Source organism: Ictalurus furcatus, chromosome 5 (assembly GCF_023375685.1).
Source record: "Ictalurus furcatus strain D&B chromosome 5, Billie_1.0, whole genome shotgun sequence".
NCBI lineage: Eukaryota > Metazoa > Chordata > Actinopteri > Siluriformes > Ictaluridae > Ictalurus > Ictalurus furcatus.
Window position 1 is genome coordinate 5,805,256 of NC_071259.1, and position 25,943 is coordinate 5,831,198.

The 25,943-nt window shown below is 38.4% G+C and overlaps 1 protein-coding gene across 1 annotated transcript; it reads right to left on the minus strand.

Moving 5' to 3' along the window:
- Positions 1–25,767, minus strand: adrb3a (adrenoceptor beta 3a). Its single transcript, XM_053624403.1, has 2 exons — positions 23,861–25,767; positions 1–528 (listed from the first exon to the last, which is right to left on the minus strand). The coding sequence occupies exons 1-2, from the start codon at positions 25,147–25,149 to the stop codon at positions 501–503; spliced, it is 1,317 nt and encodes a 438-aa protein (XP_053480378.1). The 5' UTR covers positions 25,150–25,767; the 3' UTR covers positions 1–500.
- Positions 25,768–25,943: the final 176 nt, after the last annotated feature.

Genomic DNA, 25,943 nt, shown 5'->3' on the forward strand with positions numbered 1-25,943 from the left:
ACTCTTGAAAGATATAAACTATAAACTTGCTGGGACAGAGTCAGCCTGTGGGAACATCCACAAAATTTTGATCACTTTGAGATTACTCCACATCACCCAGATCCAGCTTGGCTTCCCTCAGTCCCTTTATAGATAGTTGTCCATCACACTGACCCAGCTTAACTGGTTTGATCCAGTTATTTTCCCTAAAGGCCAAGAGTAATAGCAGCCTGGATGTGCTCTCCGCTGTCCATCCGCTCTTGTGCGCGAGCCGTCTCTGTGCGTGCCACTGTCCGATCAGCCATTCCCATTCGGTTTATCCTGTTTGTGTATTTCATCACAGTCGTTTGAGAGGTTACTTTTGTGGCTCTTTGCAGTCCCTGGTCTGCTAGCCAGAACGTTTGGCCGATCTCGGTTGAAATTAGTCGTCTCTGTCTACGCCTCTCTCGCTCTTGCTCTCTTTCTCTTTCTCTCTCTTTATGTTGCTGTCTCATGCTGTCTTTCAGCCAAGCTGTGGATTCTCATACTCCCAGCCCCTGTAAGGTGGAACTAGAAAAGATAAATAGAGGGAGATTTTGTTAGAAGCATTGCCAGACACTCATAGCATTCTTCCATATTTGATTAAGTTTAATATATAGCCTGGTCCTGGCAAAATTGAAAGTGGTCTTGGTTTTCATGAAAATGAATGGATAAATCATGAACAGCACGCAAGTCCACAGATCCTTAAACCATCTGTAGGTCCTGTATGTCGAATGTGTACCTTTTTCTCCCAAATTAAGGCAGAGGACCCATTTATCTACAATTTATCCGTTGGCTTTTTAGTAGTACCTTACTGCACTATGCATAGTATTGTCTGTGCACTAGATAAAGTCTCTTTAAAATGATGCACAATTGCAATAGCAGTCATTTAAAAGATGTTAGAAGATTTTAAGTATTAATTTGTATACCACAACACTCCTGAATTCTCGGATCTGATAGATTTATGTGCTTGTTCTAATACGTTATTGTTTCTAGTGTAACAAATAATTCACAGAGACTTCTTTGGTGGATACTCTGCAATAATCAAAGCCTAATAATAAATGGATTAAAAAAACGTGTGTGTGTGGGGTTTTTTTCTTTTTTTTTTTTAAATTGTATAATCATTGATGTGGTGAAGTGTTTTATAAGGAGATGTTTATTTAACATTTATGGAAGGTGTCACTAGTAAGTTTTCCAATATATGATAGAGAGAGAGAGACGGAGAGAGAAGGAGAGAGACAGAGAGAGAGAGACGGGGAGAGAGAGAGACACACAGAGAGAGAGACGGAGAGAGGGAGACACACACACACACACACACACACAGAGAGACAGGCAGAGAGAGAGATACACACACACACACAGAGGGAGACAGACAGAGAGAGAGAGAGAGAGAGAGAGAGAGAGAGAGAGAGAGAGAGAGAGAGAGATGGGTAGGTGAGGGAACGACTGTTTATTCCTGCTCTATAAAAGGAACTAGCCTTTTGTGGGCATTAACTGCAACTTTTAACAGATTAAAAACTATGAAATGTCATTTTTTTAAAAAATAAATAAAAAGTTGTTGTTGGCAAATTGCTGTGGTATAAAAGGAATAAATCACTCCCTGTCATGTTCTGTTGCTTACTATAATTTCCAAACACGTAAAATAAGTCAAAATGCATTTTCTTGCATCACAATTCCCGTCACACTCCAATTAACGTCAACATAATTACATGACAAAATGATTGTAATTAAATTACAAAAGTTTTCAACACATTGAACTTGCACTTTGATCACTATTAGAGCTACAAACAACTTAATTGAATGAGGAAATATATTATACAAGTGTTCCATCCAAGTACTAGGTCTTTGTTTTTAAGGGCTTATTAACTGACTGGTCTCAGATGTCTGCAATGTTGCAACACTGTTAAGTGGTTTTGTTTTGTTTTTTTAGCCTGCATAATTCGGTTTATTCCCCAATAGATACGACCTTACAATGCAGTATTGCTAAAGCCAGAGGTTCTCTCACTCTCTCTCTCTCTGTCTCTCTCTCTCTTCTTTGTCAAAATATCTCAGATCTGTGGTCTCATTGCTTAAACATCCATATATATAAAGCCAGGTTTCTCATCTGCTTGGCAGACTTGTTGAACTTGGCAACGAGGGATGACTTGGAAATGACAAGAAAATGCAGCACCACATGACTATGGCTTTCGTGTTACAGTTTAAGACTCGAACTAGGTTTACAGTTCCTGCTTAATGGTTAAACACGTATAAGTGGCCTCATGAATCCCTTTCCATCTGATTTTTTTGTGGGTCAGAAACGTATCCCCTCATAACTCTTGCCTTTGCCGTAAAACGTCCTGTCTTAAATCTGACTGTGTAAAAGACTCCTAAAAGTGATCATCACCGTGGCCTCGGGAGGACATCACTTCCCTCGTCCTTTTTTTCTTCGGGTAGCATATGCCATCGCTCATCTTTTTCTCCTTCATGCCGTTCCCTTCCTCCACCTCTGATTTCATCAACGCTCCCTTCATCACTCTGAATGCCGCAGATTCCGATCCTATCATAGCTACTGTACTGTGCATGTCTCCACAAGAACAGATAAACAATACCCAGCGTTTATGTCCTATCAGAGAGAAAAGAGGGAAAAAACAAACTAAGAAATGTTCATAGAGGGCCAGGCCCTTTAGTTCAATCCTCCCAGGCATAGGAGTGCAGATCTGATCACGAGTGACGTTATTTTAAAGCCTTGTTTTTGCACCTGGTAGGCAAAAAAAAGCAGAGAACTTTTGACTGACTGCAACACTATAGTGGTTAAGTTTCTGCACACTTGTTTAAATCTCAGAGGGCCGCTGTTTTAAACAGGAGGCTTAACCCTCAACTGGTCGGCTAAATGCTTAGACTGTGTTCTTGTATGTAAATGAATAAAGAGAGAATTATTTCAAGCAGCATTATTTAAATACAAAATATCTGCCATATGTAAATCATTATGGAGCGGGTCCTCACAGTATTAATTTAGCTTGCGACTTACATGTTTGACTACAGAATTCAGTTTCAGAAGAGCACTCAGTATGGGGACTCTCTATCACAACGGTGTTTGAGTGAGATTTCAAGCTCTACAAACCTTGTTTAACAACTTCACCTATGAAAATAAATGCTGTTACAAGTTAGAGTTCGGTGTTAAGGACAGCTGAAGGAAAACGGCCAGACTGGTTTGACCTGACATAAAGTCTACGGTAAATCAAACAACCACTTTTTGCAACCACGGTGAGCAGAAAAACATCTCAACATGCCAAAACCTTGAGGCGGATGGCCTACAGCAGTAGAATACCACATTGGGTTCCAGTGCAGTCAGCCAAGAACATGAATCTGAGGCTACAGTGGGAACAGACTCACCAAAACTGGACAGCTAAGGATTGGAAATACGTTGCCTGGTCTTGTTCGAATTTTCAACTGCCTGGTGTATATCTGAAGATTTTTCCACTAAGTTCTTGATCGTGAACTTAAGCCTTTTAATTAAGTCTCTGTATATAGCCAAGGCTAATCTAGTGTCCTTGGTGGCTTATATATCCTTTGAGTAATTTGTAGTGTGTCATATATGACGAAACCGGACGTCCACTTTATGCACGTCTTCGTTACTCACTACTACAGTCATTTCTCAGCTCGGATATTCAGATTACCCTGGGTTAGAGTCTGAGCTTAAAAATATAGACCAATTAATCATTTTGAGTAATTGTTCTCAGTGTAAGTAAACGATCTGATGCTGTTCCATGGACCGCTGCTGTATTTGGTAAAGTGTGCCAGGGAGGTGTCGGACCCAGACGTCTGCTGATTTGGATGATTGATGGTCTGAAAATATTAGAATCAACTCTCACTTTGCTGCCGTGCCTATAATGGCCACCTGGCTCGTGTCTAATGTTTCTTCATATTACCATTCTGCTAACTCATCTCAAACTTTTCCCTGTATTTTCCCCACTTTTGCAGTTCTGCTGCAGAATGTTTTTTTTTTCTTCTAATTCTTCTTACAAGACTAGTCTTTGAAAGGTTAGAGGGATACCCGACACCATTAAACTCAATGGCCCTGTTGTGAGGAAATGATGTAAAGGATCCATTACCCAAGACATTTTAAAAATCCTTTATAGGCAATAGCAGTGTAACAGTTTATCAGTATAATGGTATACCATTAATGAGTCCTCAGTAACCGCTTTGCTTTGTCCTGGTCAGGGTCATGGTTGATTTCTAGAAGCAGCTACAGTACAGGAACTGTAATCATACATTCATTCATTCATTCATTCATTCATTCACCAAGCCTAAGTGCTTTATCCTAGTCAGTATCCTGGATCCGGAGGTAATCCCGGCAACACTGAGAGCAAGGAGAGGATGCACCCTGGATGGCAGTCCATCAACAGGGCACAATGCACGCCCACTTTCACAAGTTCAAGTAGCCAATCCACCTACTGGAGGTGGAACCGAGAAAGTCTGGAGGAAACCCACATGGACATCGGAAACAACACACAAAACTCCACACAGACAGTAACCTGAGCTCAGGATCAAACCAGGAACCCTGGAGCGGTGAGACCGCAATGCTATCCATGCTCCACCACCATGCCACCACATGGTTTACCATGATAAGAAAATAATTTAATAAAAATAAGTAGCTATACTGTTAACATGACACACATATTGGGTTATATGATGATTTGTAAAATATATACTAGAAGAATGTTCTAAAAATAAAAAATACTGCTTGAATGCACAAGTCACTAGAAAAAAAATGCTCTTCCATGAAGTGTTCGCATTACAGTATTTCTTTAAATGGGCAAATTTGACACTGCAGCCTTAATGCCATCCTCTTTAAACGTTATACTGACTTTACATCCTAAAGTCTTCAATCACTTTGGCAGTCATTAGCAAAAACAAACAAAATAAACCACCTAACAATTCTATAAAGCAGTTTAGACCTCACAATAAAAACGGTCAAATGCATTTTGAAGGTCCATTAGTTGCTGAATTGATACTGTATGATACTGTTACCAGTTCCTCCAGGGCATGGGCAATACATTTTTTATTAACAGTCATTTAAAGGTAAGAGGATAAACATAAAATTAACAGAATTTATTTCCAATAGTGTTGTTTTTGACTTGACTATATTGTGTAATTGTAAATGTGTTTACTTCCATTTGGCTTTATGTATAATCAGTAATCAGTATTGTATTCATGTGTGTTTACTTGGCTGGTATTATGAGCATGAAGATTCGAAAGAGCAGGGGCAGATGTTTAACCTCTTGTTTTAATCTCTGGATCTTTGATCTTGCTCAGTGACTCGTATTTGAAAGCAGCAAGAGAAAGAAGCATATAAACCAGATTTAATGGTTCATGTTTCATTCTCTTCTCACAGTTAATTAAACTCTACCAAGCAAAAACTAAACCCGATCGAATCATTTTACTGCGGATTTTCCCCTAGGTGTGACTCCATGTTCTGTTGTGTTTTTATTTTAAATTTCTTATTACGATTTCGGTTTATGAACTGGGGAAATAACGAGAGAGTACAGTGTGAAAGTCTTCTTGTGAAAATCACTTCACTGTGTATTATAGACGGACTGTAGTTTTCGACTCGGACACACTGCGTGTCTGAAATGTGCCATGAGCAAGACGTTTACATCATTTCCATTTAGTCACTTGACAGACATTTTGATGCTATTTAAACCTGGTCATTGCATGTGACTTGAGTATCAGGGTTATATCTAGATCGGAATAATTTACATAAACACACACACACACACATCACATTTAAAACAGATTTAATTCTGAGCACTCAGCCCATATTGGGAGGTCTGAGATGCATTTTAACCAGATTCATATGAGGGTAAATCTGACAGGTGAAAGGTATCCAAATACAACATAATGGGTTTGGTCCACGACGGCTGAAGCTGGCATCTCTAAGGAATTTAAATGGCTTGCAAATTCATGATTTCCATCCTTTTGCATAAAACTACTTAAAATGAGGAACAACTTTTTTTAAAATATATATATACAGTTGGAACAAGTGCTATGAAGTGACTTGCATAGTGAAGGCGATACGGCAATCAGATTTTGAACTGGCTAACCAGGGCTGCGTGTTGATAAAATCTTATCAGGACAGAATCCAAATCCAACACCCATGGAAAGACCAGGTATAAATAGGGACTTGCTGTATATCCTAGTCATCTGTAATATATATAACTAGTTTCCTTACTAGATGTAGCTTGATGCTGAGAGCTATAGTAGGTTTTTGCTTAATGTGCTTAAATTTAGTTATGCATACATGAGTGTATAGGAGCAGCATTGTTCACATAGTTGTCAACATACCTTATGACTAAAAGCTTTGCTAGCTTCTCTTCAAAACTTTTTTTTTTTCTGCTATTGTCGGTGTCTCACATACTACAGCACTCCAATTACTATACACGGACATGTAGCGTCAATTTCTGAGGACATGCCAAGCGATGCTCCGAACAACTGCAGGTTACGTTCGGCAGCCATCTTGTGTATAATCTCGCAATAATATAATCAAGGCCCCAGGAGTGGGTCTCTGGCAGTCGTGGGATTTGTTTATTTGCACATCAAGTTAGCGAATACTATCCATCCTTCCATACCGCTTATCCTTTTCAGGGTCACAGGGAGCCTGGAGCCTATCCCAGGGAGCGTCGGGCACAAAGCAGGGTACACCCTGGACAGGGTGCCAATCCATCACAGGGCACAATCACATACGCACTAGGGACACTTTATACATGCCAATCGACCTACCGTGCATGTCTTTGGACTGGGGGAGAAAACCCCCGCAGCCCAGGGAGAACATTCAAACTCCACACACACACACACACACACACACAGGGCCACGGTGGGAATCGAACCCCCGACCCTGGAGGTGTGAGGTGAACGTGCTAACCACTAAGCCACCGTGCTCTAGCGAACACTATGTGAATTTATTTTTTATTTTGCTGCCCATGAGACGTGACAAGAAAACTCACACCTCCAACCAATACTCAATTTGTGCTTCTTTCCATATGTCACACAACCTTTTGCTCTTTGCCTCAGTCAACAGCACACCCTCTCTGTTTGCGTTTAGGGAGATATATATTAACTCCACTTTGGGTGACTGCATGCGCCAAGAGTCTCAATGGACCTGCTGTTTTTACAGCCAAATTGAAACATAGACCAAAACCAAATAATAAAATTCCCATCATGGCTGCACCTAAAGCAACAGGGGTGGAAATATTTCTTTGAGGTCACTTCCGCATTCGAGTTTCCATATTGGGCTCACTGTGTGAAGTTTCAGTGATTTACAGTACTGAGTTTACCATAGTTGACCACCATATATTTCCAGTACAATACCTGTCACAGAGTGCAGCTAAGAGGGAAATGAGGTTGTCAGTGTGTTAATGTGGGCCAACAATGGACATGGATGATTTATGTTATATTAAATAGGTTCTACATGTACACTAGTGGGCCTGTCATTTTCCTCTAAGATGTTAATTATACCTAAGGCAGTGATGGATGAAGTATCGATCCTACCTAACACTGAATGTAACTGAATGTTGGATTCACCAAAAAAAACCAAACAAAAAAAGAACACTGAAAGGATTTCTTTCTCATGAGAAAATTGCCCACACATTGACGGGAAATCTGACGCATGATGCCAGGCTTTGCCCTGCGCATAGAAAGTGATGAGGGTGTGCAACTGGGAATAGCATAACATGGTATATGAACTCGTTCCTGTTGTCTATTTCATTCTCCGACTGGTCATGAGAAAAAAGTCTGACACCTAACTATTTTAAACACAACTCCATTTATATACATTTCCTCTGTATGTAGTCCGCAGACTCGAGCGAAGTTAGAGGGTGTGGCAATATTTCGGCTGTTGCGAGGACTGTGGGAGAAACTACGGGGAGTGGTGGAAAACAACAGAGCGAATGTTCTGTGGGACTTTCCGATTTGGACAGATAAGAGAGGTATTGGACACAGAGAGATAAATAGTGAGATTTAACTAGTTAGTTGGTCTCTCATATGTATCACATATATCAATATGTGCTTAATTGGAAAAGAGAGCTTGTTATTGCCCATTAGGGGCTACACTCTTAGAAAATAGGTTCCATTGAGCACAAAAACGGGTTTTGTGGTCTGTCCCTTTTAAATTCTGTGTAGAACCCGACATCAGAGTTTTTCGCTTTCAGAAATAGTTTCAAGTAGAAACCCCTTTGCCTGTTAAGCAAAGGACGCCTGAGAAACATTTGTTTTTAAGAGTGTAGAGACTAAAAACTTTTATCTCGCAAAAAAAAGAGATTATCTTTAACATGAGCAATAATCCTAAAGCCCTCAAAATGATGATTGTTTTATTATTTGAATAATCCCTGATGTTTTACAATATGATTAATCCCAAATGTTTTACTATATGTTCATAAAAAAGAAACTTCAAGATTGATTAAAGCCCAGATGCTTTGTAATGTTTAATCCCACGTTTTTCTATATGATTAATCTCACTTTTTTTTTACTTCATGATTGATCAATCCCAAATGCTTTACATTGTAATTAATCCAAAATGCTCTAAAATTAATCCCAAAATACTTTATAATGTGATTAATCCCAAATGTTTTAATATGTGATTAATCCCAAATGTTTTACTATATGTTCATCAAAAAACTTCATGATTGATTAATCCCAAATGCTTTACAATGTGATTAATCCCAAAATGCTCTGAGATTAACCCCAAAATGCTTTATAATGTGATTAATCCCAAATGTTTTACTATGTAATTCATCTAAAACATGTTTTACTTCTTGATTGATTAATCCCAAATGCTTTACAATGTGATCTCAAATATTTTGCTGTGTGATTAATCCCCAATGTTTTACTATGTAACTGATTAATCCTAAATGTTTTGCCATGTAATTACTGAATCCCAAATGCTTTGAGATGAATCCCAAAATGATTTAATTTATGATTCATCCCAGATGCGTCACTCTGTGATTAATCCCAAAAGTTTTACTACTGTATGTGATTAATAGTTTGTGTTAGACCTCAAACCTGATACCTTTTCATGCCAGTTAGCCTTTAAACTGAAGTTAACTTATATTAAATGCCCAAAACGATGCCATTACTAGGAAACCGCTGAATTCCTTATTAAGCAATGCATGAAATATAAAATTAACGGATGCGTCACATTTCAGTAAATAAACATCAAGATTTATGTGAATTCTTTGCCCACACCTTTATTTATTCTCTTTTTTTTCCTGTGCACATCAATGTATAGATTCACATGATGTATAGCATGTTTGGATGCCATTTTCTCCCAAGAAACACTTCTGCTCAGTCGTTTCTGTTAATATGTCGATTACAGTTAGCTAGCCTTGAGTGTTTCATACAGTCTGCACAATGTATCGCCTCTAACCCTGTCTACTCACTAGCCACTGTTATGGCACCCCAACCAGAAGCCCAGATATCACTGCAGTGTTCTTTTGGTCAAATTTCAGCACAAACACATCTGTAGATTTCTTTACTGTCACTATTTTGCGCTCCCCGGTCTCAAAATAGCCACTATGAATTTGCTTTGGAATCCAGACCACTGAGATCAGTTGCTCCGCCCAGTCCAACAACAACATTGGCATGGTTGAGCAAGCTTTGTCAGCAACTAAGTGACATGTTACATATGCCATTGCTGTAAATTCATGAAAGGATTGAATAAGGCCAGTTATAGCTTCGGCAAATGTCAAAGTAAAGTGGACTACATGTGATTTATAAATGAAATCATCCGTTTGGGGAAGAACGCGACTAATATGATTTCGATCTTTCTGAAGGGGCTTTTGTTCTAGTCTGTCTTTTGAGACATAAGGCAGAAGTAGTAGTGGTAGTGGCAGCTGTCAACAAAATGGCAGCAGAATTTGGGAAAACATTTCCACTGGTCTGTTTGTTCTAGTACAACCCCGAAGGTACAGATTGCTTCTTTTGTACTCTGCTGCCAAGTGAAACAGCACAGCTGACTTCTGACCCCTGCTGCATCTTGCATCGATCATCACAGTGCATTAAACAGATATGCTGTCTTTCTAGCGACCTCTTATGTATTGCATATGAGAGTGACATTTCAGAGTCTAGACTCACAAAGTTCTGAGCTAACGGACTCTGCACATCCTTAGCCTTAGTCCTTACTGGTTTTCTTTGTTTTTTTTCTTTTTTTGTTCTCTCCTTTTTCTTCCACATGCTGTTTTTGCTCTATTCTTATAAGCACTACACAGACAGAATTTAATTGAATTTAACTTTCACAGTTCTGTGGCATACCCTTGCACTGATGCATGCTTTGTAGGCGGAGCATTAACAGTGCTGAATTACTTCCATTTGGGAACTGTCTGGCCCGAGAAATCATTTTGTAACTCTTTCCAGTCCTTTCGGTCTTTTTTTTTTCTTTTTTTTTCTTCTTTCTGCTCCTTTGAAATCTATTTGGATCAGGTCAGCAGAATTCTTGAACAGAATTGCGAACCAAATTAGTGTGTTTGTATATACGGCAGATCAGATCAACCCCAGATCAGATCAATCTGATCTCAGAACTGATAGAAACACATGACTCTAGTTACTTTCTGATTAAATTTTTTTTTTCTTCACCATCCACGCCCATAACCACTTTAAACCATTTGTTGAATATGGCACATTTTTTAAAAATAAAAGTTGATGAAATGTCAAATCTTATTTTCCAAGTTATACATGTAGAAATATTGAAAAATTCAAACAGTTGAACCCGATTGCGTTGAGCAGGAGAAACAGGGAAAATGTAAACAGCCTGCTATTGCTATCATTTGTGATTAGAGAAATGTTTTGCAGCAAAGTAGAAAGGGTTTGTGCTGATAATACACAGACCAGGGAGCTGTGTTGGGTAAGTTACTCAAAAAAAAGTAATTCACTACAGATGACTAATTACTACTTTAAAATTGGAATATGGTTTCATTACTGATTGCTGCATGTGAAAAGTCATCAGATTTCTAATTACTTTACTTTCACGTTACTTTCAAAACCTATCAAACCTACAAAAATTCACTACAAAGTGAAACTCAGAGTTCTTCCAGTAATTTTAGCGCACGTCAATGTATGACGTGATCAGAAAAAGTCGGATTTATCATAAGACCTGCCTCGGGTGTTGTCACTGTTTGTAGGACTACCAGACCGATAAAATATAAAACTTTTCTAACTAGGCTAGTTTGGTGTCGCTAGCCAAGGGGAGGCACAGCTAAGCTGTCATTGTATGGGTTTAGCTGCTACAGTGCCATGAAGAGTACATTATCTTTCCTTATGTTCTGCTCATATCACGTTCACGTAAACTGGAACTCGTATAGACATTTACACACCTTGTTTTCCTGCTCAGCATCAGAGGATGTTACTCTTTCAGTTTCAACCCCTTTACTGGTTTAAAAAAAAAATCGGCATATATCCATTTTCCCTCACACTGACTGTGAGCGAGCGTTTGGCAGAATCAAGAGACTGTCAGCCAATAAGACATGAGTATTTCCACATATTTTCCTGTAAACTCTGTCTGATTGGTCTCGCCTCCGTTCACTGAAGATATCAAATTACAGGCTGTCTTCTTTCACTGATGTTCAGTTATGTAGTCACAAACCGCTCCAAGTGGAGAATTATTCGGGGCTGACGAAAAAATCTTCAGGCCTACAGCTCCGGATGCCCAGGCCAGGTTATGCCCCTGGCAGCCACTCAAAACATGATTTATTTTAAAAATACATTTCACTTAATATTGTTTTCTTAACAATAAATTTGTAACGCAAGTAACGTTATTTTATCGACATCAGTCACTGTAATCAAATGACATAAATTCAAAATGCAATGCGTTACATTACTGTGTGATTAGATTACAGTAACAAAGTAACAACTAAGTGATGTGTTATACCCAACTCTGCTAGGGAGATTACCGATTAAGTTATGTAACGTCAATAAGAATGAGACATTTATCAGCAACATAGAGAATGCGGTTGAAGTGATAATGTGCTGAGTAGCACAGGTTGCTGCCTGCTGTGTGATAATAATTACAGCATGTAGGAAGGCGTTTCTCTGGCCTTTGCCTTTGAGATCCGTTGCATCTCCTTTAGATCTGAAAACAGCTTTACGTGAGAGTCGTGTGCAAGACCTCCGAATGCATACACTCTGGGTCTGTTTTGCAGGGAAAAAGGGTAAACCGAGAGAATGAGTACTTTGGCAGATTTGTTTACTGGCAATGAAAACCAGATTTGAATCATAAGAATGTAAACCAAGTATTATTATTTTATTGGCAGTCTGTTGGTGACCATGATCAGAGTGTTGCTATATGCCTTTTGTCCAAAGCAAGATGAATTGCTTCAGTTTTTTTATTTTTTATTTTCCTACTCTCAGCTACAGTGTGAATTTGGCAACGTGTTCCACCGTTGACGTCAGGATCTCAGCTGAATCAGCCTTCCATAGAACCTTCTGGTTTGTGTGTGGCGGTTGCGGTAGTGTATCTAATTGTCTAATCGTGCCTTTCGGCGAAAGTCTGCAAAATGTATTATGTACTTAACACAGTAAAGGCCAGCAGGTGGATGTACTCCATGAACCTTTATGAAAGGATTTATGCTTGGAATTCGGTTATATGCCTTGTGCCAACTATAGCTCATGCAAAAATATTTCTCTCCCAGTTCCTTCTGTTGTCTTTTTAAGGTCTTGTAAAGTCCTAGGAGGTTCCACTGAAGGAATGAGCATACACGTCTAATGAGGTACAGTAGCACTGTAACACTAGATCTTATTCCGGTACTGATGCCGACTGGACTTCCCCGATCTGGGTATGTTGTGTTTTATTTATTTTTCATTTCGACATTAAAATAGGTACAGTAAGAAAATGCTTTTGATTGATTGATGGATTGATTTTCACACACTAAAATAGGAGATTCATTTTCATAAAAGTAGTTAAAAAAAAATGTTGGCTCATTTTTTATGTCTATTTCAGCATGAACCGCATGAGTTACCCATGCTCTTCTGTCTGGTTATGATTTGGAAGTGCATACATTACAGATACAAATGGGATAAAAATAAATCAGAACTATAATGGAAAAATAGATCAGAAATTCATTTTGGGTGATTCAAAAAACTCTTAAATTGCAGCACCTGTTAAATTTCATCTGCCATGTCGTCCCCCTTTACAGTCACATCTTGCTATTTTAAAATAAATAAATAAATAAATAAAGCACATAGTGATTTGTAGTTATCAAGTCGTAACCTCAGTCTATAGTACTTGTAATTACACACTGATGTAATTACAACCTTTTATTTTTCTCCTTTGTATCTTGTTTAACGACAAATGAACGAATGTGACGTACACAGACCTTCCACCAGGGAGGTGTAAAAGTAAACGCAGTCTATTCTTAGTGTGACAAGAGAAACTGGAAATTGGGAAATTTGTTGGAATGCCCGTATGTGTTAAAACGTCTCCTTTGGTAAACAGTTAAAGCCTGCCAATTTTCCACTTTCATCCATGTCTACGTGACCGAAGCGGCAGGCGCCCCTGTGTGTTGATGCGGGTATTGGACACATACCTAGATCTCTGTCTAAGAAAATAAACCTGTGGTTGACGATCAGGCTCTCTGCTTTCACTGTGAGGCGCAGACCTCTATCTAGCAAAACACCTGCTCACTCAACCAGAGCATAAAGCATGTTCACCCACACCTCTACCCGGAGTTCTGTAAGCATTTTACTGTAGTTCATCATGTTACAGTACCAAACATTCAGCAATGCAGGCTAGGAAAGCACTGACCTGCTTGCTCTTTGAAAAGAGAACTATGTCCTTTCCTTCTCCACTGAAATTAGCCTGAGAATTGCTTTCCTGCTGCTTTAACACTCTCTCGGTCACTTGGCACGAGCGAGGCAGCAGTCCCACAACCAGCCAATTGAGCACTTACCAGCGCAGCAACAGAGTCGCTTTCAAAGGCACGCAAATCTCTATCTATCCTACGCCAAGGCACGCCTCGTTCTTTACCTCAGCGTCGAGACCTCCCCTGTCTCCTCTTATTACACAGAGTAACTGCTCTTGCAGACACCTACGTGATTTCCAAAAGACGTCCTTCTATGTTTTTGTTTTTAATGGTTGCTAATACTTTTATAATGTGTCCTCTCTCTTCCAGACCAACTACTGTGATGCGAGTCCAACGCTGAAGTCAGCGTGTGTGTGTTTATCGTCCAAACTGAAGTCTCTCTGGAGTTCCTTCCATGCACAGCAGCATGCCGTTGAGTGGATCAATCATTACATTTTTTATTTTATTTTTTTTACACTTTTTTTTTTTTAAATAAGCTCTCTAGCAGGTTGAAACCAGACAGTTGAGTTTATTTTTCGGATGCAAATGAGCGCTCGGGTAATGGCTAAAGAGGCCCTTGTCCAAATAAACAAGTCTTAAAATATTTATTCAACGCTGTCTCAAATTTGTTTGGCCAAATCATATGGAAAGTTACAAAATGGATATGAAAAGCCATTTAAAAAAAAAAGAAAACAACTGAGAGGGTTGTTAATTTATTATGTTATACAACAGCGCTGTTGAATGCTCAAAGCTGATTGGCTGGTCGGTTGATTCATTTTCTATAACAGCAGCTTATCATTTCTATTCATGGTAGCATCTTACACAGGGACTTTTATCTTGGGTGTGTATCTTAAAATGTGTGTAATTGTTGATATAGTGAAAGGTTTATTTTTTGGTGAGTCATTTATTTCGCTTTTTTGGAAGGAAACTCCAGTGTCAGAGTTTTGTAAAAGTCAGAAGTGAAGCTTGAAGGGTTTTTTTTTTTCTGTACCTTTGTCTAGTTTTCACACACAGCGAAGTCTTAAGTGCCTTGAAACACACAGCGTTATTCGATGTGTTGAACATAATTTCCAACTGAAACAGGAAGTCACGGCGGGACATATCAAGTGGCTTCTCCGCCTTTTTAAATTGCCGGTAGCGTTTATCTTACCTCACAGCCCGGGCTAAGCCGTACTTGACGGTTAGTACCATGCGTTTTTATAATGTCGGGGCGGGGCACTTCAGATTCAAGAGAGCGTTTGATTGGACCGAAAATCTGCTGAGAAGCTGAAGTGCAGAATGATGTCATCAAAACTGTCGATCCGTATTGTTGGTAGAGAGAGACTGTATGTTTTGTACGCATATCTCTTCTAAATGCGAATTTTGTCATTGTTTTGGAGCACACGATCTTATAGATCACCTTAAGGCTGACATATTCATACCGTGCTAAAAGCCACAAAACTTCCGTTTTGATTTCATGGGGACTTGAATGATGGAGGACATTCCAGTTTCTCAGTCACGTGACAAATTGCACTGTCTTGTCTTATTAACTTAAAGAGGGAAAAAAAAGAGAAGCTGATGAGGGAAGAACTGTTGAAGCGGTTATAAAGTGGTAACAGGAACTAAGTGACACAGACATTCCACAGCATAAAACCTAACTACAAATGGATAAAAATAGAACAATTGCTGTGGAAAAAAAAAAAAAGTTATAAATCATTTCATGATGTGCTGTTATTGGAAAATAATCAGCATCAGGATAGTAACGCTAATTGTGCTTCATGTAAAGCTGCATCACACCACCCCGTCGTCGATCACTTTCCTATAACAGCACACCGCCAAGTGTGTTATCCCGTACTTTATAAGATAAGCCCTGGCTGTAAAGTCAAAAGAGATCGCATAAGGAATTTGTTTGAGACTCACACCAGCTTGTCGTGTTTCCTTCTGCATCATCTGATTTGTATGATGAACTGTAAATGGAAACTAATTGAGCCATGTGCTAGATGAAGTAATGTGTTAGTATGTTTAGAAGCATGGCAGACTGAAACAAACAGTTTTAACATGCACCACCTGGGCCACAGGGACTGACCATTACACCTCTCCAGCCAGTTCTACCAAGTACATCTCACCTCTTTAATGTTTAGTGTCACCTTTTGGGTGAGTGATTTAAAAAAAGGTATTCTAAACGTGTGCCTAAGAAAGATCTGGCATCGTCCCAGATGGATGATTTTGAAGAATTTCTCCATACTGTATTAATATCCTGAAGTAAAGCATGACCTCATTGCTTATTCTATCTCTCTCTCTCTCCTTCCGTCTCTTTTTTAACTGCCCAGTGTAGTAATCAGCACATGGCATGTGTTTGTTAATGCACAGCATATGCTTTAGTGCACACGGTACAGGTAGTGTTACAGAACATGACTGATTGTTTCCACCTTCAAGGGTTTGTCCAATTTTGCTTCGAAGGAGAAATAGGAATATTGTACAAAAATAGCTGAAGTAGTCTGAAAGAACGTGTGTTGGGTTTATACTTCACGCTGTCATCATGAAATATGCGTGAAAAGAAAGGTAAACAAAAAGCCATGCAAAACATCAGTGTTGTTTTGCAACAAAGTTCTGCTGTACTTCTCTACCATTACCTATTAACATCAATGACTTCGTTGTTTTTCATATCAGCCAGGAATCTAACTTCTGTGTCCAACAGGTTGAGTGTAGACAGATCGACACCAGTAGCTAAAGTCTGACCCGTTTGGAAACCACCGGGCACCAAAACAGCAAATCAAATAAAACCGGTAGACGATTAAGAAGAGATAAAGATTTATTTGACTGTACCATGTTCAGCTTATGACCAGCATGTGACCAAAAGTCAGACAGCTCATTGAAATAAAGTCTTGTTTGTTCCTATGGTATTTAAATGCTGTTTGCTTTTCTGATTGCTTGACTTGACCGGACGCTGCATAAACAATTCCACTTTATGGCTCAGTGTTGGATCATTTCAAAGTTACTGGGATCCTGAGCGAGCTAAAGTTGCTCATTCCGATGGGTCTAACGTGCCGTTTCTATACTGTAGGTGGGTCAAGTTTTTGCTCAAGGTGGCTCAGCTGAGGAATAACTTGATACAATAAGTTAAAACATCAATATGTAGAGGAATAAAGAAAAACGCATTTACAAGAATGCATCAGAAAACTGAAGGATAGTACTATTAAAAGTACAAATACATAAATAAATTCTGGACAGTTATGCTAAAGCCTCAGTTTGTAATGAAATATTTAATAGTTAATTGAATATTTCATATATAAATACATTTTATACATTCAGTTTAAATACATTTCAATTAATAGAACTATAAATAAGCACGCATATATATACATATATATATATAGTATAATGTTTATAATCTCAATAGAATTACATTTTAATAAATAAGATTGTAAACATAATAATAATAATAATAATAATAATATTGTTTTGGTTGTTAATAATAATATACTACTACTACTACTAATAATAATAATCATAATAATAATCTACTACTACTACTACTAATAATAATAATAATTTTAATAATCTACTACTACTACTACTAATAATAATAATATTAATATTATTGTTTTTGTTGTTAATAATAATAATATACTACTACTACTACTAATAATAATAATCATAATAATAATCTACTACTACCACTACTACTACTACTACTACTACTAATAATAATAATAATAGTAATTGCAATAATAATAATAATAACAATAATAATAATAATAATAATATACTACTACTAATAATAATAATAATATTAATAATAATATACTACTACTAATAATAATAATAATAGTAACTGTAATAATAATAATAATATACTACTACTACTACTACTACTACTACTACTAATAATAATAATAATATTAATAATAATATACTACTACTACAACTACTTCTAATAATAATAATAATAATAATAATAATAATAATAATACTCATAAATAGTTTCATTAATCCAGTGTCTTCCATGTTGTGTAAAAAGGTAGACTATTTCTGAATCAGTTTTGCTTTATCTGTATGTGTTACTTCTTTCACCACTTAATCAATAAGCGAAGATTCGTTAACATTTTGTTTGCTGAGTCCTTGCTCTCTTTAGGTGGTAAACAGCTTCTCCAGAGAAGCGGAAGTGTTGTGGTACAGTGATAAAGTTTATCAGCGTTTGGGAGTGCTTCCAAACTCACGCCACTAAATACACTCACGCTACTAAGCACACGTAAATACTATCTCAGTATATTAGCACGCTGAACGTTTAACGCAGCAGCCAGTAAGAAGCACGGTCAGATCCAGGCTTGACCTCCATTTCCATTCAAATGCACTCATTTCACGACTGAAAAGTCTTTGTTGTTGAGGCCACGTTCAAATAATCACGCTTCCACCTGGGAGCGCATAAACGGCCTCTCGAAAGTGCCCTTCCATTTATTGTTGTTCAACACACTGACGGAGCTATTACCAGTGACGCATACAGAGGTCTTGACCAACACAATTGCTATTTTTGAGTTTTTCTTTTTCCAGCACATCAAACCTTATCCAAAAATAAGTGTCAATAATCAACACCATCTTGAACCGGCTGAACCGAACACTCAGCCAAAACCGCTTTCACGGCATCTCTAAAAGCCTTTCTGCTCAGTGAGACGCGTTCAACGTGCTCTGGCAACGATTGATTACGAACAGCACAGAGCTATGAACAGCATCCACAAGGCTCAACGTGTTAATACAACGGATGGCGGATGTCAGTGTTCAGCAAACAAGCTTTTAACACGGTTGATATGGAGGGCCTCTCGCAGTTCACAGCACTGATTTGATTTCATTCAGCACACGAACACCTGATGGGGGGTATGTGCGTCCTGGAACTGTGCTACTGACCAATGATGTGACTTTTGTCCTTTTTACTTTGCTGAAAAACAAAACAAAACAAAACTCGCAGCAGTAGCATACAGTGTCCTCCACTAATATTGGCACCCTTGGTAAATATGAGCAAAGAAGGCTGTGAAAAAAAATTGTCCTAATTGTTTAAATTTTTGATCTTTTGTTAAAACAATTCACAAAAATACTCTGCTCTCATGGATGTCAAACAACTGAAAACAAAACACAGGTTTATGTAAAAAAAAAAAAAAAGGTTAAATATAGGGATGCGAAAATTATTGGCACCCTTTTAATCAATACTTTGTGCTACTGTACCTTCCTTTGCCAAGATAACAGCTCTGAGTCTTCTCCTATAATGCCTGATGAGGTTGGAGAATACATGGCAAGGGATCTGAGACCATTCCTCCATACAGAATCTCTCCAGATCCTTTAAATTTCGAGTTCTTCAGTTCACCCCACAGGGTTTCTATGGCGTCAGGGGAGTGGGATGGCCATGGCAGGACCTTGATTTTGTTGTCAGAAAACCATTTTCATGTTGATTTTGATGTGTTTTGCATGATTGTCCTGCTGCAAGATCCAACCACGGCCCATTTTAAGCTTTCTGGCATGTCCATGATGAAATGTATCCTAACAAAATGTCCAGGTCCTCCAGCCCAAAAACAGCCCCAAAACATTAAAGAGCCACCACCATATTTAACCGTGGGCATGAGGTACTTTTCCATTATGGCTACTCTGTGTGCGCCAAAACCACCTCTGGTGTTTATTGCCAGAAAGCTCTATTTTGGTTTCATCTGACCATAGAACCTGATCCCATTTGAAGTTCCAGTAGTGTCTGGCAAACTGAAGATGCTTGAGTTTGTTTTTGGATGAGAGTAGAGATTTTTTCTTGAAACCCTTCCAAACATCTGGTGGTGATATAGGTGACTTCGGATTGTAGTTTTGGAGACTTTCTGACCCCAAGACGCAACTAACTTCTGCAATTCTCCAGCTGTGATCCGTGGAGATTTTTTGGCCACTCGAACCATCCTCTTCACAGTGCGTTGAGACGATATAGACACACGGCCAATTCCAGGTTCATTACTATATTCTTATAGCCTCTTCCCATTTTGTGAAGCTCAACAACCTTTTGCCGCACATCACAGCTATATTCCTTGGTCTTACCCATTGTTAGGACTAAGGGAATTTGGCCTATGTGTTACCTCATATTTATACCCCTGTGAAACAGGAAGTCAATTTCCTGTTCCTAGTCTTCCAGGTGTACAAAATTTTTTTAAATATCAATGGGAATATACTTCAAATATATTTTTCTTATATAAATTCATTAACAAAAGATCAGCATTTAAACAATAAAGACAATTTTTCACAACCTTCTTTGCTCATATTTACCAAGGGTGCCAATATTAATGGAGGGCACTGTAATTCAGGATAAAATCCTTTCAGGATAAAATCTTTATAGCTTTATATTCGAAACTAAAATAGAATCAAACCCTAATCTACTCTGAGTTGACCATTTATTAACCCCAAGTGAGCATCTGCTTTTTGATATATGCGTATATGATAAAAGCAGCTGTTCCTCCAGACACAAATTGCAGGTAACATAATATCTGCAGCACAGTGATTAGACAATCAGTAAAATTTGGGACAAATTATCCTGTCATTTCTGCATATGGAAAAAAAAATTGCTTGATTGACTCCGAATGGTTTCAGGCTTATTTATCTTTGAGACTTGGTGACGTCAGCGTTCATCAAGTCATAAGGTCATATAATCCTTATAGGTTATATCATCCCCAATCTTAAAGCAATGTGCAATCCTAAAATAAAATACACCATTTATCTTTAATAAGGATTAAAAATACAATGCTGTTATAGGAAAACGATCAACAATGGGATGAAGTGGTGGAAATACTGCTACCAACCTGAAGTTGATTATTTTCCTGTAACAACACATTCTGTGACTAGTGCTTTATTCCTTTTGCAGCACAGCAAATTGCCAAACATTATGATTTTAAATTCATTTAATGATCCACACATCTTATTATTTATCCGTTTATATTTACATTTAATCTTGTGGAACATCCATAAAACAAGTTAGCTATAAACAGTCATTCCCTGACCAACCTAACAGTCGCCACCCAAACCCCGCCCCCAACCCCTTTCACTCTGTCTCTCTTGCTCTCATTATTTTCCTAGCCATGTTCCCTAGAAACCGGAAAGGACAAAATCCTCTGTCCTGAGGTTGCTGACACTGGAGACTCCTTCCATAAATGTTAAATAAACATCTCGTTACAGAAAGCTTCATCAGTGGTTATCCGTTATTCAAATGTTAATTAATTCATGTTGTTTAATCATTTGTTGTCAATTGTGCTGATGATTTGAATTACCGCTGTCATAAATAAATAAATAAATAAATAAATAAATATCAATTAATCAGCACCTTCTGACCAGAATCAAGAATCCTTAGGATCCAAGGGATCCTTGAAAGTCTTTATGTTGTAAGTGTCCTTAAAAGTTGATTTGTTATAAATTCAGCTTCTGATTTAGTAACCAAACGAATCAAAATACTGTTTGTTTTCTTACTTTCTGTCGATTAAATCAATCCCCCTCCCTCCAGTCCATGTGTGTATGTTTGTGTATGTATGTGTGTGTGGACATTTTTTCCGCTTCATTTCAGCTAGGCAATGGTCTCTAGGGTTTGCCCGCCTACCCCTCTTTAACATCTGAGTTAAAGCCTCTCTGCCGTTTCTTGGAACAGCCTTTACTGTTAACTCCTATAGCCATTTGCATTTTCCCTTTAATCCTTCACTGTGCACACGTACACATCTCAGTTATATAACCCTGTGCTGCTGTACATGTCGTCTTAATATAAAAAGCGTTAGCGTTAATTCTCGTCTCAGGTGCTTTTAAAATGAACGCTGACTCTGTGCCATGGTTTATCTATTTGTACAAAGCTCATGATTTAAATAATTAATAATCTATTAGTAATTTGCTTTCAGGAGGAAGAACAATTATGATGTCTGCGCCGGCGGATCGACCGAACAGCACACGCCGAGCATCAAAACAATTAGTGTAAATGTCGGACAAATTTAAAATGATAAGTAATGAGCTGGGTGAAAGTATACATAACCATCTTCCTCAGCTCACTGGCAAATATATCTACAAGTACACGTTTTGTAAGTGCAAACAATGTATATACACGAATTGTTTTCGAAGATGATCCTTCATTAACAAATCTAACAAAAATTGATCCTTCATTAACAAATCTAACAAAAATGCTTAAGATAATAATAATAATAATAATAATAATAATAATAATAATAATGAAAAATCAGAATAATATCAGTTTAAGTTTGAGATATATATATATATATATATATATATATATATATATATATATATATTCTCTTACAACTTGTACGATTCTCTTACAAAATATATTCTCTTACAACTTTATAAGTGTCTACAGTTTCATGGTTATCCTCAAATCATCTTTTGAATCCTCTCAGTAGGAAGTAATATTTAGGTTTCAGTCTTGTTGACAGTTTAAAGGCAAGAGGTTTATGGCAGACCAAACTTTGGTTCTTTTATATTGATTTTTCTATTTTTCTGTTAAGTTTGCCTAATTTTTTTTTTAGATTGTTTCACCTGAAAGCACGGGTAAAGAGCTGTGTCTTCACATCCTCCTATTTTTCAATTGAAATCTCTTTCATTTACAGTACTGTGCAAAAGTCTTATGCACCCTACACTGTGTGTGTGTGTGTGTGTGTGTGTGTGTGTATATATATATATGTGTATATATATATATATGTGTATATATATATATATATAATATATAGAGTCAGTACAAAAACATTTTAGATTTCCTAACATTAGCTGATGTTAATGCTAAAAGAAAAATATTTGTATGTCAGTAAAGAAAGTAGCATATTATGTAAGAGACACGTTTCAGACAAAGACGTAATGAAGCCTGCTGGGTTTTTCTGCAAAAATAAGAAGCGATTGAGACAGTCAAAGTCTCCAGAAGAACCGTGGCTGGTTCTGCAAGATGCTCAATAACCCTTTACAGCTCATTTCCTTATAAAACTGCACTAATTCTACCTGAGACTTTTTTTTTTTTTTAAAGCAAATGGTCATCACAACAAATACTGACTTGCTTTCATTTATTACTGTTTGCTGCTCTTTCTAGTATTTTTTTCATGTAGAAACATTTCATTTCATTATTTTTTGAAGGCATCTTTGCTCTACAGCATTTCTTTGCATGTGCCTAAGACTTTTTCACAGTACTGTGTGTGTCATTTTCAGCTTGTAGCCCTGATCAGAGGATAAGGTGTTTAATGCATGTTCCGTGAAAGGTCAATGTCATATTAAATACTATTAAATGTGATAAATTTGTGTAATAAATATTTAGATGAAACACATAAGGTCAGGTGGTGATATTTACACTAAGCCAAGTGTTCCTCTTTGCTTGTGCAATATTCCTTGATAAATGGCTGCTAAACAGTGACTCATAAGAACTATTCTGCAGTGGTAGTTCACTGTGTAGTGGCTTTTATATGGGGGGGGGGCACAGAGGGAAGTAAGTGGCTTCCTAAAAACCAATGTGTGTCGAAAAACACTCGACCACTTATATAACCGCAAACATGAGTGCTTATGAGCCCTGTAGTTATTTTTCTTATGCAAACTTTCTCAAGCCTTTTTCGGATTTGACCACAAGCCATAGCATGACAGGTTGTTTAAAGCGGTCTGAAAGTTCAAACACTTCGCAGCTTGAAACTACTTTCATCTATAACTTAAAGTGTTCTCCTTATGAAGCTATACCTCTTAAACACATTCACAGATTCAGGTGATTTTATGTATTTGGATTTCTAAATGCACCATGCAGAGTACTCATGGAAAAATTGGCACAAAATTAGATCACTGCCCAAATTCATATCATGGACTGAATATGTTGAATGCATGTAGAAATGTTTGCATGTGTACTTTTTGAAACATTGCCAAGCCAATTGAAGACAGATATAAGCTCGTTATCGGAAGTTGGTGGGGTTTTTGTGGGTTTCATTTATTTATTTTTTTTTTGCGAAAATAATATATTATGATTATATTAGCTTTGGGTGAAGTGCGGTGAAAAAGGTGGTTTTATTTCAAACAAACTAACAAACAAACAAAAAAGTTTCACTTACAACTCAGTCTCTGTTTCAGAGAAATCGCTGAAGTGTGCGCTGCCGTTGGAGCGCGACGGTCTCGGCGATGGTTTTTCACTCTTGTCGCTGCTCTGAGTGCTTCCTAGACTTTCTTCCCCATCTTCCTGCGGCACAGGATCTGACCTTGTCCCTCGTGAGCTGACAGGCTTCTGGAAAGCTCCATTTAAGCCTGCTTCTGTCAAGCCTAGAAAACAAGGACATCGAGTCCTAAGCTCCTTATAAAGGTAGTTCATGCTTGGCATTTGCATCCAGGGACATCCTAGAAGGCTCTTGAAGGATGTACGAAATTCTTTGCTTCTGCAGTAGATTATGGGGTTGAGGCCTGAATTGATGTAGCCAAGCCAGTTTAATAATCGGAAAATGTTTGATGGTATCAGGGTGCGATTATAGGTGTCGATGATGTTGGCTACGAAGAAGGGCAGCCAGCAGAGAGTAAAGCATCCCATGATGATACCCAGCGTCTTCAAGGCCTTGTGCTCTTTCACAACAGATAATTTGGATGGCCTTCGTCGCGAGGATTTCCGTTTACCTGACGAAGCACTGCCACTGCTAGTAGTTGATGGTACGTTGTTGTTGCCATTGCCTGCCACAATTTCATTCTGGAAACGCTGCCGGCTCTTCCCGATTAGCTGCACCTGCCTTGTAGCAATGGCAAACACCTTGGTGTAGACAAAGATCATGATGACTAGAGGGATGTAGAATGAAATGCCTGATGATACAATTGCGAAACCTTTGTTGGTGATGAAATCACAGCATTTCGGATTATCATAGCAACTACGAGCTTTAGCGTCATCAGCCTGCCAAATTTTGGTCATAATAGGGGGGAATGACGTGAGAGCAGACACAACCCACACTAAGCATACAATCAGTCGAACCCGCCACTTGCTAAGCAGCACTTTATGTCGTAGGGGTCTTGTGATTGCGATATATCGGTCCACTGCGATGGCACAAAGCGTCTCAATGCTGGCAGTCACACACAGGACGTCTACCGATGTCCAAAATTGGCACCAATCTTCACTGAGCTGCCAACTGCCTGTTACGACAATGGTAGCACCAAGCGGCACCACCATAACCCCCATGATGAGATCTGCACATGCCAATGACATGATAAAGATGTTGGTTACAGTCTGTAGCAGCGCTGTCCTTGCTATTGCAATGATGACCAGCAGGTTGCCCAAGATGATGATGATGACAATCATCACCACAGGAATCATGAATCTATAATCTGCATCACTATCAACGGAGGAAGAATTGGTGATGTTGCTCATGTTTGTAGTTTAAAGGAGCATACAGACTCAAACGCTAACTCTCAGTTTTGAAGTTTACAAAGTGAACAAGCCCCAGTGATGAATGAAATGGCATTCCTGATATGCGTTACGGCCCCGAACGTGTACGTTAGAACACATACGCTTTCTCTGGCATGACTTGTGATCCTTTAGACTCCTTTAGAGTCTTGATTTGACACAGACATACTTGAGCAATCGGACGATCTTAAGATACCACAGTGTCTCCTAGAACACGACGTGTGATTCCTTTTTACTTCACCATCATTCATCCTGAAGAATACATCTGCCCCTGTGGAGTCCGTGCAGCGGATGTTTTCGAGATCTTCTCGATGTCTTGAAGAAGACCAACTGTTGAAGAAACACTTTGTGTTGGTTGAAATTAGTCCTTGCGAGACAGTAGTGTGGAGAGTCATGAAAAAGTGTCTTCACTTTTTTTTGGAAAAAATATCTTCATTTATCCAAAAGAAAAGCAGAGAAGCATTCATCTTGTTGGTGTAGTCCATTTGGTTGGGATTTTTTTAATTTGCTGTTACTGCCTTGAGTGCAATAAACTGAAAGTGCTTCGACTACCAAAGCTCAAAGAGCACTGACACTCCTGCTCTGAATGTACGAGTGAACTGTAGCACTGCACCCTCGCTCTCTCTCTCTCACTCTGTTATTCCCTCCCACTCGTCGTTTCCCCCACCTCTCTCTCTCTCTCTCTCTCTCTCTCAGTAAATGTAACATTCAGCGTGCAGTATTTTGCTTGGGGAGGGGTATGTTTGGGGTGACGAAGA